The sequence below is a fragment of the Hermetia illucens genome, chromosome 2 (genome assembly GCF_905115235.1).
Source record: "Hermetia illucens chromosome 2, iHerIll2.2.curated.20191125, whole genome shotgun sequence".
Lineage (NCBI taxonomy): Eukaryota > Metazoa > Arthropoda > Insecta > Diptera > Stratiomyidae > Hermetia > Hermetia illucens.
The window spans coordinates 6326400-6346316 of NC_051850.1; the positions used below are offsets into that span (position 1 = coordinate 6326400).

Genomic DNA, 19917 nt, shown 5'->3' on the forward strand with positions numbered 1-19917 from the left:
TCGAAAAAAGCTGAACCTCACATAAATGCTCCGACACCGAAAATTGATAGATACGAAATAAAACCGTTTCCTCCTGTCCATGGATCAAAAGATTTCATCTCCCTGAGACATGATCAATGTATCTTGACCGCATACACATATGCGTAGATACTTTCGCAACAACTTTTTCCAATGAATTCAATTCGTTAAGGTTTCAAATATTCGCCGCAAAAATCTTATCTGCTTTTTTTCAACCCGACATTATAGAGAAGCAGTCCAAGTTACGAGTTTTTCTCCTATTCAACCGAAAGAAGGTAACTATCTACGAAAAGTCGTAACGTGAATTCATCGCTACGCATTTAAAAGTTGTTGTAAAAGAATGGCATACATACATGAAGTTCTAGACCCGCAGGGGTATAGCCAGACTGTTCCATTGTTGGAGCAATGAACCTGATCTATCTTCTGCTGGTTTGGCCTAAAAAAAACGCAAGCGAAAAAGCAATCTAGCGTACGATGACGTCTTGAGGAAAATAATAATTAACAAAGGTATCTGTTTATGTATGTTTCAGATACTTTAGGTGAAGCACTGAATACATGAATAAATATTTTTGAACAGAGTCAAAGAGTGTGAATATTCTAATGACTGAGATTAGTTTCTATGATTTTGGCGCATTTTGTCAGCAAATTCATTGTGTCAAAATATTAATAAGTTTAAGCCTCGTCTAGTGGTTCGTCTTTTGTGGGTAAACAATCAGCATACATGGAATGGTCCTGCTAATGTATTATGCATATATAAACATACTCAGATATAGTGGGGACAATGTTTTGATATAACTATTATTATAGGTTTATATCTGAGAGAGGCCTTACAACCTAGCATTATGCTTAGGTCATAGACCTTTACTTTACTTTTGACGGTGGGACCGGCTTTGAGCTTCGGCCTCCAGACGCTTCTTGATAGTGCTAACTTTCCACTATGAGCTCATGTCAAACTATAGAGATCTTTGATAGTCAGCGGTTTTCTTATAGAAGGGGAAATTTGGAAATAGGTTTCATTCTCGTCTAAGCCCCTGATCCAGCTAATCTGCTGTCTTAGGGACAAAAGGTCTTGTTTCTATTTTACATATTTTTTGTTGGGAAACCATGGTATAAAGCTGGGGTTCAAATATCTCTTTATAATACTCTGCTTATGCGAGTGAATCTGTATCGATTTTATATCTTCCAGCGATTTACGATCTCATCCAATTTTACGACCCTTCTGTTATTCACAAAGTTATTTAAAATTAGTCCAGGATTATACTAAGTTGGTTTGAATAAATATTTGATAACAATTAAGCTTTCTACTCAACTTTGACAAAAAAAACCGATAAAATAAACTATCTAAAATATCTAAAAAATCCTAATTACTAAAACCTAACAAAATCGATCTAATTCTCCGTTTGATTCACACCGACATGACTACTCAGTAAGCAATTAAGTGTTCTTATGTAAATTCGGAGAATTCAACACTTAACACTCTACATATGTTATAAAGGAGTGTTGAAACCAATCTATTTTAAGTGGACATTATAAACTTTTAATCTTAATAGACCAGTACCTGAAAATTGAACTCCAAAGATAAAAAAAAAAACAAAAAAATCAAAAAAATTGGATAACATTGAAACGGAAATTCACTCTTAAGATAGAATAATTAAAGTCGTTGGAGAATAAACGAAATGATTGATAAGCTGCCAACTGTTTTGTGCCTCTTTTGGTATTCAAGTAACACCGGGGTTTCCTCGACTTCCTCTCTTGGGTGTACGTTTTATTTGGAAATATACTTGTCGTAAATTTAGTTATCGGAAAGTTTGTATGCATACATATATATGTCTTAATGAATTTACAATTTAAATGGGGTGTATACCTTACAGTATCTTCCGTTTTGTACATAATTATTTGATAGTGATATGAACTTACTGAATAGTAAGAAACAATTTTTATAACCAGTTTTTGAAAACTTAATACCTCACTGAAAAGGTATGAATTGTATCTCTTGTGTATCGGCATTAAAGGTGCAATGACCTGTTTTCTTTCTACAAAAAATAATTAGCCTCTTTTTGATATCTAATGTTAAAGATATGCTTATGCTATTCACATTCCTATGCTAGCGTGCAATTATATGCATTTTACCTAGGCTCAAGCAATCTTTTTTTTATTCGTACACGGAGGTGGAAAATTTTAGAAAGACACGTCCGCCTCAGCTCCGCCGCACAGACGCCGGGGCTACAGCGGACACGTGTGGGATTCGCACCCACCTAAAACCACCCCCGGTCTCTCCACCACCAGCACCGCGGGGCAACCATTTAGGTATTACTCATGCCCAACACTTGGTTTAAGTCCCTCCTCTCCATTGCAAATCATAGGCAGTGAAACATCACATGCCCTGGATCCTCCGGTATGCCACCGTCTCTAGGACAATTCCGAGAATCATCCAACCCAAAGCGGTGCAGATACTGCCTGCAGCAGCCACCGTGTCCCATGAGGAACTGGGTAATGTGGTAGTTGGTCTCCCCATATTTCCGCTTAAGCCACTCCCTAATGTTGGTTGCCCGTGCGTCCACCGACCCTTCATAGACTCGTTCGATCTGCGCTGCCAGTGATCATGCAATTCTGAGCTTGCCGCATTTCTACGCTCTGTGTGCCCCTCTATACGTCTTATATGGTACAGTACACTCATTTCTTTCGCCAGAATGTCGACAGGGATTATGCCTGCCACCACCAATTCTACCTCATCTAATGTGGTTCTAAAAGCACTTCAAACCTCTCAGAGTTTGCAAACGCCTCTGTCCACACAAGTGACGAGTAGAGCAGGATGGAACGCAACAGTCTAGCTAGAAACCACCTCCAACAGTGTTTCGGCCCACCAATATTCGGCAACATTTAATGTTGTTTATTAAGACCGCTTCCGTTTTCGCGTCCATCAGGTCAGGTTCTTTCTAGCTAGCAGTTTACCGCTCTTACTCTTTTTGTCGTTTAGATCTCCACATCATCTAGTTGTTTTGCAGTAACAACCACCACTAGGTCATCAGCAAAGCCGACAACCGTGGACCCCCATTATACATGTTACTCCACAACTGAAGAGCAAGTACCGATTCCTGTGTTACCCCGGTTGTGACAATGTACTCCTTCCATCCGTCCCACACCAAAGAGTCCTCTCTGAGAGGTAGTTTTCCACCAAATTTGCTAAATACCCGGAAACACCTATGTGAACCAACGCCCCTTAAATCCTGCTCCAGTTAGCCGAGTTGAATGCGTTTTTGACATTCAGCGCCACCACGGTACAGCAGCCGCCAAAAATAAGTGCGCCTGTTGTCAGGTTTACTACCATACTAATTGGGTCCACCGTAGAGGGGGCACGTCAAAAATCAAACTGGTGTTCCGACAGACCATTGCTAGCTTCGATGAGAGGTAGGAGTCTTTTGTAAATGACTCTCTCCGTCATCTTCCCCATTGTATCCAGCAGGCAAATGGGACGATACGATACTGGGTTTCCAGATGGCTTGCCAGGTTTCGGAAGCGCCACACCAACTTTTGTTTTTCCCACTGGGCAGGAAATATTTCTTCTTTTAGGCACGCCTCGAATGTGTTGGCGAAAAGTTTCAAAGCTCGATTGGGGATGTCATCCAAACCTGGAGTCTTCTTGTCGCCGATCCTAACACATATTTCCTGCAGCTCCTCCACAGTTACTGGAGGTATTATGCCCTCATTTAGCTGGAGAATGATTTGCTTTCCCTATCTTCGTGGTTGAGGGAACATAGTGGCAACAATGTGCTTCAGGGGCGCGGACAGGCCACCTGAGGTGATCCTCGCAGCCTTTTCATTACCAATCTGTAGACCTCGCCCTAAAGGTTTATGTTGGCATGGTGACACAGTTGTTTGAAGCAATTCTTTTTACTCCTTTGAATGGTTTTGGTTTCCCCCTCAAAAGCTTTCACTGTCCAGCCTAGTATACCACCCAGCATTCTTCGAAAACTCTTGTCACTAACATGCCAAGCGGCTCTACTGACTAAAGAGGCACTCGCGTATGTGAGGTCCACTATAGACCCCAGACCCCTTGCCTGGAAAGTGTACGAGGCCTCAACATTCACCAGTACCGTGTCTGGCTCCGCGAATGCTTCGAAGAAGACTCGTCCCCTCACATTAGTTGTCCAACTACCCCATTCAAAAACCCGCGCATGAAATCGCCTGCTATATTGGTCGGCCAACGCTTAGACTCGGCAAATGTGACGCTGGGTGCAGGTGATGATATGGATGTCTTTCACATTCCATCGATGCTCCACTATTTCCTCGATAGCTTGTTCTCAGCAAGCCCATAGCAAAGCTTGGCTCATTAGGCCGAAACACTACCACCGTAGTTTCAAAGTACAAAGCTTTGTATTGATGAAGGTAGTCTGGAGTAAGCTACTGGTCTACCAATTTTAGACTTAACTACAAATAGAAGACAATATCTAACCTCTTGCGAGAGTAGATCCTACGCCGCCTCGCCATGATTGAGGTTGATTTGTATTAACATCATCTGCGATTTGTTTTAAGGGCTCTGCTGTATTCCGGGCACCCTAAGCTTCCTGCAATGTGCCGATGGTCCACACCTTCCTTCCCTTTGCACAGTAAGTAATTTGAGTCAGCTCCGGAATCCCTGCTGATATGGCCATCCACTCTGCATCTCTTGCATTGCATGGACCTGTCATTTCGGCTAGTGCATGCCTTCGCAATGTGACCGAAACCAAGGCGTCTAAAGCATCGCTGCTGGTTTTATGCTACTTTGTTTCGTTTCCTCCTGGGACCTGTACTAATCTTTAGTCTTTGACAACCATCTGTCGAATATAAAACTAAGCCCAAATACATATATTCAAAATCACCCCGCGACGATGAAGCAATGATATCTTACACCAAAATATCTCCCCTCCTAAAAAAGTGAATGCTCTTGCGAACCATTTTCTCAAAGTCGACCACTCCACACTCTGTATACATGGCCGTGAAGAGATAATCAATGCATCAATCACATCCCTTAAAATTCACAAACTTCATACTCCAAAACTACCAGTCAAGCTGGACTCTTTCAGCACCCACTTTTTTCAACCACTGTTCCTGGGCCGGCTTCACCAATCATAAGGCCCAAAATGATGGCAAATGCAAGTATGTAGGGTAATAAACAAGACTAAGATCAACAAATCCCGACTATTATCCTGAAGAGATGCTCTTGAACCATTAGCCCCTTCCTGCCCTCTCTCATTAAACATGGACATTTGTTGAACGTCCTCTTCCCCGCGAGCTGATAATACGCCCCCCCCCCTCCGCCAAAAAAATGGAAAATCCTCTTCTTCTTGATATTTACAGAGCTACCCCCATCAAATCAATCTATCCATCCCAGACTTCCAGTTCACCAATTGAACAGGTGACTTGGTTGACCATCTAATCCTTAAACACAATAATCCCAGGTTGAAATTCAGCAACAGTTCCACCCTGTGAAAGGTCTAGATTCTCTGCAATGAGGAATGCATTGGGCCTAACTGTATGACCACTTTCGGGTTCATGTCCTGGTGTGAACCTTATGGAGAAGCTATTCCTAAAAGGAAGAGGAATCTTCCGCCTCTACCCACAAATTTAAAAATGACGATATACGAAAAAAATCTTCAACCAGATCCTTTATGATTCTGTCAAATACCGCCGATCGACGCGATGCCTGTCACATCCTAACCCCTTAATCAACGACTGCCTGGGAATTGAAACCCGCGACGAAAACTTCCTTCATAAAAAAACGGCTCCCCCAACTCCCGATTCCCCATAAGAATCAAGGTTGAGTAGTCCCAGGGAAGGTTGAGTAGTCCTAGAAAATGTTCGGTGTCACTTTCATTTTTCCTCTAGGGGTACTTATTTGTCAATTGTATGGATTGAGGGCTAGCGTCCCTGTAGGGAAGAGTCGGTGGTATTCGTAAACAGATTGGCTGTAGGATTCTTGTTGCTGAATGTTTTGGAGGATGTCGACTGAAACGGGATTACAGAAGCCGAGAATGATTGCATCGTTAGATAATATCTAGTTTTGTATGGGTGGAGCTTTTCCATAGCAGGAAAAAAATGGGGTTGCAGCCTGAAGATACTACTTTGGATATATACTGCAATAGTAAGGCCAATGATTACCTATGGAGCTGTAATCTGGGCAGAAAGAACCCAACTCAGCACACAAGCCACGGAATTACATACTCGTAAGCTCCAAAGGGTGGCTTGCGTGTGTATCAGTGGGGCAATGAGGACATGCCCAACGGCATCCCTGGAGGTCCTTCTGGGATTAACCCCGCTCCATCTGCACATACAGATGCAGGCAAGGAGATCAATATTCAGGATGGCCGGTAGTATGAGTGAGGCGGGGAGCTGCCTAAATCGAAGGAAGATTGATATCCTTTCTAGGCGGTATCCCGAATTACTGATACCGAGGGACAACATGACAACGAGGTTTCACTTCGATAAGAAGTTTGAAACACGTTGGAGTAACAAGGCAAACTGGGAGAGCGTGGCTGCGACATACGGCTTAAACCAGCAACTGATTACTTGGTACACTGACGGATCCCTCACAGCAGAGGGAGCGGGTGCCGGTGTCATTGATCCAAGCAAAATGTACTTTGAGCCAATGGGCAGGTACACTAGCATATTCCAGGCGGAAATTTACGCCATAGACAAATGTGCCTCCTTTAATCTGCAAAGGAACTACAGGGGGCAGAATATAGCTATTCTCACCGATAGCCAAGCAGCGATCAAGGCACTTAGGTCTAACCAGGTGAACTCTAAACTGATGGGTGGAGCTTGAGACAGTCAGGATTCATCCAAACATTTTTTGAAGAGCCAACTAGCGTTTCTGAAATCTAGTACTGGGCAGTGGGCGAAATACTCGATTTGGAAGTTAGTTGTCCAGGATGATGTCAACTTGGCCACCATCATCAGGAAGCCCTTCAAAGTATGTGAAGGTGACCAAACTTGGATTTACGATGATGCAGATATGGTTGAAATGGTAAATCTATGAATGACTGGTCCCTGCATTGAATGTAATGAGGGTCGCGATCTATGGGCATGATTTGCCAGTCGGAAGGAGTTGAACCCTATGGAAGGATCTGGTAAGGGAAGACATTAATTCTGATTTCTCCTTGACTCATCATCCTTATTTTGTTGTGCATGGTTCGTTTTTATGGGCTTCGGTTTCAGGTCATCCTTGACCATCCCTGGTCATCCTGACCATCAAAGGATCAAAATAATCGTCTCCTAGATTCTGACCAAAAACCAAACTCCATTACAAAATTATTATATCTATCTGACATTACAGCAATATACCACTACAAAATACAAAAGATACATCAATCTTTCTACAAAATACCAAATGATACCATTCAAAATGAAAATATGCAAATCATCTAGTTCCCCTCATTCTTTTTACAAAATGATAACATCAATAATATTTCAGCTATAATTTTGTGGAAAAAGTATCTTTCGGGGGGAGAGAGCGCTAGTGCAAAAACCCGGTTCCGCTTCTAGCTTCCATGCTTTCAACAATGGATCTACATAGACATGACTCAAAAAAAAAGACAAAAAAAATCTCAGAAAATCTAAATTATTGCGTGACCGACACAACAATTTTCGGTTTCATCTTTTTTTTTTTCACTGTTGTGGATTCTCCTCCTGCCATTGTAATTTAGAATTTCGGTTACAAGGTGAACCCATGAACCGATAACTGGGTAATCATCATTCTTGAAAAGAGAGTTCACCCGATTTTCCGACAAAAACTATGGAGTTACTCGCATTACGTATGTGTACATCTCCATAAATTGAAACAACACTAAATAAGATTGGTTTTGCAAAATGATTTTTTTTGTTCGGGTTTTTCTTTTTGTATCTCCCAAATTGAGGCTCTGGTACACCATTTTATAGGTGGACTTGTGGTTTTTTCGGTTAGTACTTTCGTCACCTGTGTGTCCACGGTTAGCACGAATGTGATAATTTGGTTTTGTGTTGGGATCATTAACGTCTGATGGCTTAGGGGGAAAAAACTCTAATGTTATTGTTATGATCAGGCATTGGCCGATTGCTTTATTTATTGTGGAGCTAATGAATGAGCGAATCAGACTCCAGAGAACATTTGAAAGACTTTCAGCGAATATTAAATGGTTACCAGTCTTTTGATTCCACACAGAATTTTGTATTTATGCCACCTAGGGAGATAACGTAACCCCGAGGTCTATAATTGGTGTCATACCCAAGTCTTTCCTCTGCTAAACAGCTATCGAAAATAACAGTGGGACAGGTTGGAACACTAATCGTTGGCAGGGACTTTCGAATTACGATCCAACTGGCCAAATTCAACGCATTTGTCATGGCCAGGGTCACCACCACACAATATTTGATGGTACTGCCCTTTCGGTAAATAACACTCTTGGCCAAACAATAACTGGCTTTGCGGAACTCGTACTACTGATCTGACAGGTCTCCTTGGCGAAGAGCCTACCGGGAGAAATCTAACCTAGATTATCCACTCTTATATTTTCCCCATGGTAGCTAAAAGACATGCAGGTCTTTAGAAAGATGGCGCACTTGGAGGTTTACCAACCTTAGGTAGCAGTACCAACCATGAAGGCCCAGAGTTTTGTTGTCACCTATCCTCTTGCAGGTTTCAAACAGCTCGTCCGTGACCAGCCTCTAAGTCGTCCGATCCCAATTCTATAGGCACTCCCAGCCGAGCAAAGATCCTTAAAACCTTACCAAAAATTCCGCATGATATTCAAATTGAGGTTTTTGCCAGCTTCCTTATACACATTCTCTTTGCTCAACTGATCGCTTCTCCCAACCAGTCTCTGTGCCGTTCATCTGGCTCGGTTGCAGGCTAGTCAGAGGCTAGTGTGTTCACAATTTCCCCAGTATTTGGGTCTTCTACTGGGGAATGTGCATTTCCTGGTCATAGACGCGCCACATGCTTTGTCAATGCATTACATCACAGGTCTTTCTTTAGAGTCGCCCGCCTAAGTCAAGTCATTTCGACGCGGATGTTTCGACGACGAACGCTACAGCACGGAAACATTGTGACGCCTCGGCGCAAGGAATTTTTGCCGCTAACAATCAACGTTTATTCTAGGGTTGCTGAAAAAACCCTTCCAGCATCGGTTTCGCTCTCAGAAAAGATGGTAGAGTAGCTATCACAGGACGCTCCGAGGAACCCAAATAGCGCTGTACTGTGCCGTTTTGATGCAACAGATCCTAGAACTATGACTGCTTTGGTAAGATCTTCAGAACGAACCCGTAGCTCATGCAGTTAGAGACCTCTTTGAGGTCCTCGTAAATGGTTTACCTGGGGTCCTTAGTCTGGCTTTAACTAGAGCTAAGCAATTGCAAAGGAAGTGCCTGAGGGTTTCTCTCTCTTCTGTCAACTTGGGCAATGCGAATGGTAGGGTATGCCAAGTCTGACGGCATGATCACTTATTGGTCAATGCCAGTACAGACCCCCGTAATGTTGTTTACATTTGCATGCTTCTTCTTCTATCGAGTTTCGCCATAAGCGGGTCAAATCCCCTTGACTTGGTGCAGGGGATGAGCCGTTGCTAGCCAAGTTTCGCCGAAGAGTTGAAGAATGGCGCCATTGAAGACAAAAACCTAATAGCCACCTGGCTGTCAGTCAGAATGACTATGGTGCTTAGATCATACCCCAAACATCGATAGGCTTCCGGAATCACCAGTACTTTCGCTGGGAATACACTAACGAATCCTGGGCGACCGTACGACTTAGATACACTGTGTGTATTTGAAAGAACTCCTGCAGCGGCTCTAGAGAACATCTTTAATCCGTCGATGAACAATACTGTCTCATAGCCTTGCATCGCGCCGTCGATCTCCCATTCTGCCCTTGAAATCGCTAGTTGTCTGTATTTTGAAAACAGGATGATTAATCCGAAAAGAGGGATCCGTGGATCGAAAATTGGTGGTGGTTCTCTGATCTCCCCATTTATCATTGACACAAAAATTAATGGAAGGGTGGTTCTTTGTGTTTGGTATTTTTCCATACCAGTTCCGTCACCTCGGAGTTCATTGAATTAGCTCGCTCCTAGGTGCGTGATTCCATTTCATCCGCGGCAATTGATCCTTTTCTGAGCTTAGGCGTTTGCCAGGATTTCAGCTATCCCAAGGTCAGCTTACATTGTTTTAATTTAATTTTTTTGACCATAGCGAGATCCTCCTGATGGCTGACTTCTGTTTATCGATGAAGCGCAAGTCCTGTCAAATGCATTCTCCACCAAAAATCTGTAATTCTACTACTGAACCAAACATCTTATTCCTACGAGTTTTAAATCGGGATTACACCAGGACTAAAGTGTGTCGTCGACAAATAGTTGCAAAGCATTCCTTTCGGATGGTAGTTGGGATTTTGTGAAGCCGTTTCGACCTCTTGTTTCTGCAGTATTTTATTTCGGGGTCTGATGTAATTGGTCGGTGAAATCGAGCCACGAAGTATGGTTCAGAGAAGTAGGTCCTGAAATATTCCAGCTGATGGGAGTATAATGCTATGAATTTCAGTGAGGCAATTAATGCATTGACTTTCGCTTCAAAGCTTTGGTAATGCATATGGAGTGTGGAATAATTGACTTTGAGAAAAGGGTTTGCCTGATCATTTGCTTTTTCAGGAGAGATATTTTGGTATAGGATATCTTTACGATTCGAAGTCCCTAGTGATTTTTAGAATTTCCCTTAGGTGTATATTGCACAGATAGTTGTGAAGACGGGTGCATATTGTACGGAAACTATTTCTAATAGAATCCTTTACGAGGCTTTTCAGATGTTTGTTTGTTTTTTCTCCTGGGAGGAGTGTAGAGCATACACACTAAAGTAGGCTTCAGTTTCGTTATCAATGCTGTCCAAGTGATATGTGAGCTTATCTCAACAACAACAAATACCAACCAGACAAACAACCATGACGCCTGCGAACCCAGGTCCAGACCCGCTTGATGATGGTCCAAACGGTCCAAAGTTGACTGACGGTTTTCGTGGAAAAGTTGGGTGTCTAACCCATAAAAGAGGAGTCCGTGGACTACAAGAGAGGAAGTAAGTTGCTTCCCATGTGCTCCGATCCGTCATCAAGTGGGTCCGGACTCAGATCTCCCAGCATCCTCAACAAAAAATTCACTTCGGCCGGGTTTAGGTCTGAACATATGACACATTTCACTTGAATATAATTCACACTCATGTCGTGCTTGCGATTATATATAAATGGAGCGATTACCACCTGTCACTACTTTCAGTGACGCTGCTCCCAGGACAGAGGTGATGAGGTCTGATGAGTTGCCTTTGCCCTGGACGAAACCATCAATCAACTTTTTCTATTCAATTTGTTTTTCAATTTCAAGATTAAAGGTAAAAAACAGCGAAAAAATTCCTTTCTATCACGCTTTTATTTGACTTGAATGCCTGCATTTGTATAAACTCACCTATGTTTTGTCAGTCCTTCGGTTATTTCCGATTGACTTTAGTGCTCAAATCTACCGTAGCAAGTAAGTTTTCGTTAGCACAAATTACATGTCCATACCATTCAAAACGCTCTTCCGGCAATTTCTCAACGTTCAGTGCAACTCCATGTTGGACTCTGATGTCCCCATTTCGGATACGATCATGGTCCAGCGCAGCATCGTTTTTCTCATTACCGCGAGGCGCGGTTCATAGTGTTTTGCAGTCGGCCGGCACCCAAAACAATAGAAGGCGACAAGGCGATAAATTTTTGCTTTGTGATGTTCGTTGTATCGAACGAACGCCATTTTTTTTTGTGGCACAAACTAATTCCAGAAGACCGATGTTTGTTTTGGTAGCCGCGGTGGATCTGAGATTACCAACTCGTGCGTTGGCCACATGAATTCTTCACCATTTAGTCATTCAAAACTCAACAAAGAAATCAGTGAAAATATATACAAAATTATAGCAACTACGCTCGACTCCACTTCAGACTTTCAGATTTAGTTGACGTTATATAATTCCAATATTTTTTTCCTATATTCTCTCTAAATTGCTTATGATTCATAAACCATAACAAAGCGTCATCCATTATTCTCCTATTGTATATTTGGCGTTGAAGCATCTAATTTACGCTCATAATAATAGCAATAGCGACTGACGGTTTAGATCATACCAAACGAAGCATAAAACTATCGTACGTAAAAAGTTCAATCTTAAAGTGTTTGAAAATAGTAAAGTGACGAAAACTAAGTTTATCAAATTGTTATTTTGGGAAGCAACTTATTATCCACGTGCAGTTTGTTTTCATAAATTAAAGACTCTACTAAATCGGAATCTAAATGATAAGAAAAGTACGTCATGATTGTATCTGATAATAGGATCATAGATTTGATCAACTCGTATCAAAACAAAAAGAAATCAAATATGAATCTTTAAATTTAGAAATGTTATACATGGACTTAACCCTGACTATAATAGGAGACAATTCATGTAAGATGTACAGTAAAAGAAGAAAGGTACAATGAAAAAAAAAAAAATTTTGATATTTGATAATCATAGTGAATTAAATTAATTAAATAATTAATTTTTAGAAATCATGAAAATGATGAAAATATGACTATCAATCTTATTATAATCTAATCTGCCTTGATTTATTCATATCATGCAAATCATTTCAATGATAAAAATAAAGTCTCCCCTATACAATCATTTATGGAGAATGACACATTTTTTTCAGCATTATTTTTTCCCTCATTACCCTATATCTTAATATCATTACCTGTGCAAGACCTAAGCCTGCAGCAATGAAACAAACACAAAGGAGAACACAAACATCCATGACGCAACCGGTATTCGACCCTGGAGCGACGAGAGCGAGGGGTCGACGCTCAACCAACTCGACCATGCTGCTGTCATTTTGGGTCCAACATTGGTAAAAATAATGGTTGGTCCTCTTTCTTTTGTTCCTTTTTATTATTCGCCTTTCTTATTCTTATCTAACAAGCCTTGTCCGTGAATTACTTTATCTGTGAATTTGTATCAAAGTAAGGTCTTGCTTTGATGCCCCCTTAACCAAGTCCCAGAACTATATATTTTCAAACAACGCTTCTCCGACAACTTCAGGGTTAAGATTAACTCAACAATAATCAAACTACAACAATACAAACACTAGTCATATTAATTATTGAATATAATTAGAAATTCTCAAAAACAAGTGTAATTCGCGTCACAACAATGGAACACTATTCAATAAAAGATACTATCTAACATTAGTTCGGTTTTTTTTCTGTCCCTTATCTCAAGGATTCACCTTAAAACTTATTTCTACTGAAAAATTGCCAATTGTTTTTCTGAAATCAACTCGTAAGATCAAAAGATAAACGTATGAAAATTAGTATTTTGCGCTTGTATTTTTCTATTTTCATTTTTCATCCACAAAAATCTTCCTGCTTGATATTTTCTCAAAGATATCGATCATGCCGCCGACTTTGATTATCTGGAAACATTTTTTGATTTTTAATATCCACTGATCCTCGTCACTTAATTGATTTCTTATCAATCAAATGCTTTTCGTTCGTCAGAAGAACCAATTTTTCAGATTGTCGATATACCACCCTCTGTATCTGTGTCGAAGGTGTTTTCCCTTTTAGCAATATCTAACATTCAAACTGGTCAAAACTTGCTTCCAATCAATGCATTCATGAATGTTTTCAGCAAAATATTGGTGAATGTATCTCAAAGATAAGATACTTTTCGAATAAAAAATAAACTGAAAAATTTGAGCCTCGGAAAAAAAAATCAAGTAAAGATTAATGTGTTCAGATAGATGATTTTTCGAAAAAAAAGATGGTTTTTTTTTTGTTAAAAAGATAAAAAATGAAATTTCGTGCATTAATCTGGCTATCTTGATTGCTCAAGTTTTTTCATGTTTTGTGTGTTATTTCTAATCTTTTTTCTTTCATATTTTTCCATTGCAGCTACATTCGGATCCTTTGAAATTATCAGCAGATACAGACATGCAGGATTGGTTTCTTGAACGTGATTCTAAGATGTCACAGGTCATCTTGCACGACAAATTAATTTCAGATGCATTGATTGGTACACTCCCGATTAAGACAGAACATTCATACAGTTTAAATTCAGATGGAGATTCAATGCCAGATTCACCGAGAAGTCTACATACTAAAATTGAAGGTAAGTTGACTGGTTTATCTTTTAACAAAAAACCATTTTACCCCCACCCTTTTAATGTATTGATAGCCTCTACCCCTCAAACTCAATAGAAAATCATGCCCCCGGTTGTGTGTCAAGGATGTGTAAAGAATTTCACAGATTTTTGCCAAATTTCCTAATTTAAGGTTCCAAGTAAATTGGGTGTGACAGCCAGACACCTCAAAAAGAGTCAAACCAAATAACATTGGTAAACCATGGCCTATGCATATTGACATCCTGCATTTTGAATAAGCTTGGTATGAGCCACTATGCCGAACACTATTGGTTGATCTATCTCGATGGCAGGTCCCACCCAATTGAGGAGCAACTGGATGTCCTTAACAAATAAAGATACCACAAAATAAGGCAAAAATTCACAACATCGTCTACCAGAGTCTACATGACAGGATGAATTCTGGGTTTCTTGAGACCATCGCAATTCACTTAGTTCATTACAAATGGCGCCCAACGTTTCCTAGATTACAGGTTTCCTAAGTCAGTGAAAAATTGCCTATTCCGGCTCACAACTTCGGTTTGTGGTATCAACATTGTAACCGGCTAGGCTCCAGGTATACTTGCCTTCACATTTCTAGTTTTGGGTTCCACGCCTTTTCTCCCCCGGAAGCAAGTATTCCTAAGCCTCAATTTTCTTTTCCTACCTTGAAAAGTAGAGTTTCCTGTCCTATCCTTGGTAGTATATCACAAGAACTAGTCGTTTGTTATGTTTGTCTTTGAGACTTAACGTTTCGTAGGTGATTGCCTTCCGGAAGTCCAGAAGGATTAAACGGCTATCCCTTCGTTTCAGCATTTAAAAAAACTTGATGTTCTTTCTTCTTTCGCAGGGATGAAGCGACGAGTGAGATGAATCCTTGATGGAATACGGAGGTAGTCGACTATATGCTGTGCCGTTCCGTCCTCAATGATTCATCTTCACTTTGTTCACTGACTTCGGACGAGGAAGATTGATTGTTTAGGATAAGTGAGGGATCCTAAGTCCACATCCACTTGATATTGGACCGGACCAACTGGAGAGCAACTTACTCTCACGTCTATTTGGTCCACGGATTCCTCGTTTGGGGCATGACACTCAAGCATTTAAAAAATATAGAGACAAACGGTTTCATCCAGGGCAGAGGCAACTCGTCAGACGCTGCCTCACCTCTGCCCTGACAGCAGCGTCACCATGAGTGGCAACCGATGAAAAACGCTCCTTTATATATTCGGAAAAATACGTCAAGGGTGCGAACTATATCCAAATGAAACCGCCAATAGTTTGAGCCTAAGCAAGACTAAAGCTAAATTATTGTTTAGGATAAGTGAGGGATCCTAAGTCTACATCCACTTGATATTGGACCGGACCAACTGGAGATCAAGATTGAATTCTCAAGATCCCTTTTGTTTCCTTTTATTATTTAATTCTCTGCGACGGGGAGCAACTCGATTGTTGTTTCTTCATTAACAAGCACCCTAGACGGAAGTTTTTCTGCATTCAGGTGAAACAAATTTTCTGAATTTTGGATGGCATTTTGGCAATCCAAACTTTCTTTTGGTCGTTTCCAATTTTATATAATCAACGACATGTCACACCATCGAGGTAACTTTTCGCATGACCAATATCTTCCTCCTTCCACGCTGCCTCCAGGTAAATGGAGCTCTGCTGAGCTTGACCTGTCAGACCATCGCGACGATGGACGGTGACATGAGGCCACGAAGAATCCCGTGGGTTGGGGTTGTTTTTTCCCCGCAAGGTGCTAGGACGACGGACGAGTATGTCACTTCACGAGTTGAAGGATTGGTTCGAGAGCGAGTAGCTGCCCTGCGAGACTCGGACCCGAAAAATCACATAGTGCATGAGGCAGCTCAACATAACCCTGCTTCAACGCAAGCAGTATATTTTGAGTACAGACGTAACAATGGCCTAAATACAAATGAATTTTCCAGACATGACGATGGACGGAATACACACAAGAGTAACATTTAAAGGAGTTTTAGTAGAAATGAGAAAAACCAAAGGACAGATAATTAAAATATCAAATGAAGGCTCGGAATTTTTGATCTGTGTACATGCAAACGCATAAAACGTAGGAAATTATAGAATAAAGTGATACCAGGCTGTCATCAGCATTATAATAAGTAACAAAAGGTCGGAAACTGGAAATTTAAAAAAAAAAAAGCTACAAAATCGGTGCCGCCCTACTTAACGTCGGTACCCTCATCCGCAAAATTGACGATCCTGGGAAAGAATTTACATTTTACAAATAGCTCAAGGGTCGCCCATAGATTTCCACCCATATTTTGAGAAAAATTAGACCAGAAGGAAAAAGAGGCGAAATCAGACGAATCGCTTATAAAATGTAATTGTAAGGGATTGTTTCAAGATTCCTGTATGCTTCGAATTGGCTACAAAAAAATGGAAAAAAATCCTGACTTAAAATCGAAGGAATTGAATGACCTTAGAAAATAAAGACAAATGCATAAAATAAAATCGGAGACAAAAAATGAAGCAAAAATCCCAAGAAAACTTAGCGGAATCGAAAAAACGACCAAGCAGTATGAAGTACATGGTGTATCCCAAAAGCATCGCGACTGATCACAGAACACGAAACTTGAAAGTTTCATTATATATATATATATATATGGATGCCTTTCACCCCTTGGTGGGGTGTAGTGGCAACCACACCTACGCTCCAACACTCGCGGTTGTCTGAAATGCGCTTCACTCTCCCCACGACTTTCCGAGACGCTCACACTCCTCCTCTACTGTTCTGGGCCGAGAGCCCTTGGGGCCACTCAATCGTCGACCATCTTGAGAGAGTGGATTCCTCTGCATGGCATAGCCCGCAATGCAATTTTCGCCCCACCTTAATGTGTGATATATCCACTGCCACTTCTGTCTTCCTATCACATCGCATACGACTGCCAAGCCTGTGCGCCGACCAAGTAGTTCATTTGAGACAATGTCGGGCCAGGCGTACTCTGGTGATACGACGCAGGCAAGTATTGAAGAAGAACCTACAATTCTGAAATCATAGCGATCTGCAGCATCTTCCGCTTCCCTGATCAGTGCAATAGCAATTTTTCTTTTGTCAGGGCGTACCCTACACTGAACGTCACGGGATTTCGCTTGGTATCGGAGTTCGAACGCGTCATGCCCGCCATCACTCGGAGCCGCCAGTAGAGCTTTCAACTCCTTCCGTTCATCGATCCGCTTCCACGACTCCGCAGTCAGCCAGGTCTTATGACGCCCTTTCGGGATCGCCTCTCTTGTTACCTACATCCAGAAGACAACTCCTAAATCTACTGCTGATCGCGAAAGGTCTATCTGATTGTTAATACGAGGACAACAGTGTGCCACCGATGATGAGGTGGTGGAAGTTACAGAAATCCACGAACCTCCCATCATTATCATTACAGTCGTCAAAACCGTGCTTCCTTATCACATATCCGAGCAAGGTGTTATCAAATGGTGTTCAGATCACCCTTGACGATTACAACGTCAACTTTAAAAGGCTTCCCTTTAACCGCGGTTAATTACTCATAGAAAGCATCCGTCTCCACTGTATTGGTAGCCTTCGTTGATGCATAGCTCTGTACAATTGTGATATTCTTAGACCTGGACCGGAATATTGTAGTCAGAAGTCTGTCTGAAACCGACACCCACCCCTTGTGATAGCTCACACCGGATTTACGTCTGCCATCACTTGACTTTCGAGAGTACAAAAACACATTGCCACAAGATGAGAAGTGCATTCATTAAAACCGTTTCATGCTTATGGAGATAGAGTCCTTGCGCATGATCGGTAGCTTATAATACAGAAATTGCGGTAGAAGTGTATTCGATGGTATAGTCATGCTATCCGTGGGGTCGAAGGGCAATTTAGGTCCGATGGCGAAACCGTGCATTGGTAGTCACAATGGCGCACGAAACGTTGGAAGCGCCTGTTGGACTGACACCACATGCACATCGTGATCCTTGCGAGTTTTTTTTTTAATGGGAAACTGCAGACGGAAAAGTATGAAGGCGAGTCTTCCCCGACTAAAAACTGAAGCAAACAGTATCAACCTGTCGTTCAGGTTGGGGGTTGAGTAAGGTTGGCACAAGGATATAAGATAGAAGGAGCGTTTGTTGCGTAGGATTGTGCTGGGTGAGTCTAGCATATAAATACGAATAAAGCCACCCGTCAACGCACAACCCGATCCAGACGCTATTTAGATGATGAGTTACTATCGATAAGTTTCAACCTCAGTCATGATTCTGCTTGTTAAATTATCCGTGTTCAATCTGGTGTTTATAAAGTCTCAACCCAATGGCTGACTCATGACCAGCAAAGATGGGGCTTTACCACAGCGAGCCAGGATCAAAACGCCAAAGTATGGATTGGAAATAGCCCAAATCACTAAAAAGCGGAAAATTATTTTGTTTATCATTTTTTGCAACACAAATCAGTCTCCACCAAAAGCGCAACTTCCGACACCAAGTCTAGGCCTGCCTTAATAAAAAAAATCCAGACATCCCCGTTTTATGCCAAGGTCCATCAATTCGATATCCCTAAAAGCAGCAGTTAGAGCACAAGGCTATCGTACGGAAGGTCGCGGTTCCAATCTCACTGGTGACAGTGGGATTTGTATCGTGATTTGACGTCGGATACCAGTCGTAATCAGTGCAATAATCTCGGGCGAGCGCAATGTTGACCATACTGCCTCCTATAATTCTGTAGTGTACCGCTACGGTCTTGAATGAAGTTCTCTAACACACTTCAATGCCCTGGTCCAATTGGATTGTTGCGCCAACGATTATTATTAAAAGCTATCTGGCGTCCTGACCTATAGGCCCTTATAGACTGTCCGGGCCGGGTCATTCTCATCCATACGAATTAAGTGACTCGCCTACCGCAACCTGTTGAGCGGGATTTTATCCACAACCAGATGGCCGTTGAATCGCTCATTGATTTCGTCGTTATGTTGGCTACGGAATCGTCCATCCTCATGCAGCCTAACCGAAGCAGCTCAATTCCTAATCAAAAATTTAAATCAGGGCTCCTTTGCATGAAGGAGAAATAACAGACAGTGCTCCAATTGGAAGTTGGAAGGGTGCAAAGCCTATTGCTTGCTCCTTCCACGCGGTTATGTAAGCCCCTTACTCAGTAAAGTCATCTACTTTCCCTTCCACTTCTCTCGTGGGACTACCATAGATAGTCCTGGATCAGTCCTTAGGAGTAAGTGCAGCTCCTTGTGGTTCTCTCCCTTTTCTATTTCTATTTTTTTCCAGCACTTCCTTCCTTAACTGTTCATAAATTGTTCTCAGCATATTTTGGATTTAGTTGGAAGTCTCTATTGTCTTCACTGTGCCCTTACCATTTTAAAATGTTGCACGTCTTTCTACAATCGCATCCATTTTTTTCGGTACACCCGGGTTAATGAATTTAAATTGCTTTTTTTCTAACTTACCCTTTGAAGTCCTTTAAATTCTACGAATATTTCTGCGTCGAATCTGTTATCTATTCAACTCACCATTATTTCATTAGTTGGTTTTCTATTATTCCTATGCGATGCTTTAGGATCATAAGATGAGAACTCCTCGCTCAAATGTCAGTACAAGTCCTTGAGAATGATTATGCGCAATCCAAAATATATTAAAATTAGGACCGGAAAGGACAATTTTCTTTGGCGACTTTCCAGTTCTACATAATCCTCCTCATTTCGTTGCTGTTCCTG

At 41.5% G+C, this 19917-nt stretch overlaps 1 protein-coding gene across 1 annotated transcript in view; it reads left to right on the top strand.

The window, feature by feature from the left end:
• The window catches only part of LOC119649330 (cyclic AMP response element-binding protein A), a 292138-nt gene that overhangs the window by 251536 nt on the left and 20685 nt on the right, over positions 1 to 19917 (top strand). Inside the window, exon 2 of the mRNA XM_038051435.1 lies at positions 13968 to 14184. Within this exon, the coding sequence (XP_037907363.1) occupies positions 13968 to 14184 (217 nt within the window). The remainder of the gene's footprint in view (positions 1 to 13967; positions 14185 to 19917) is intronic.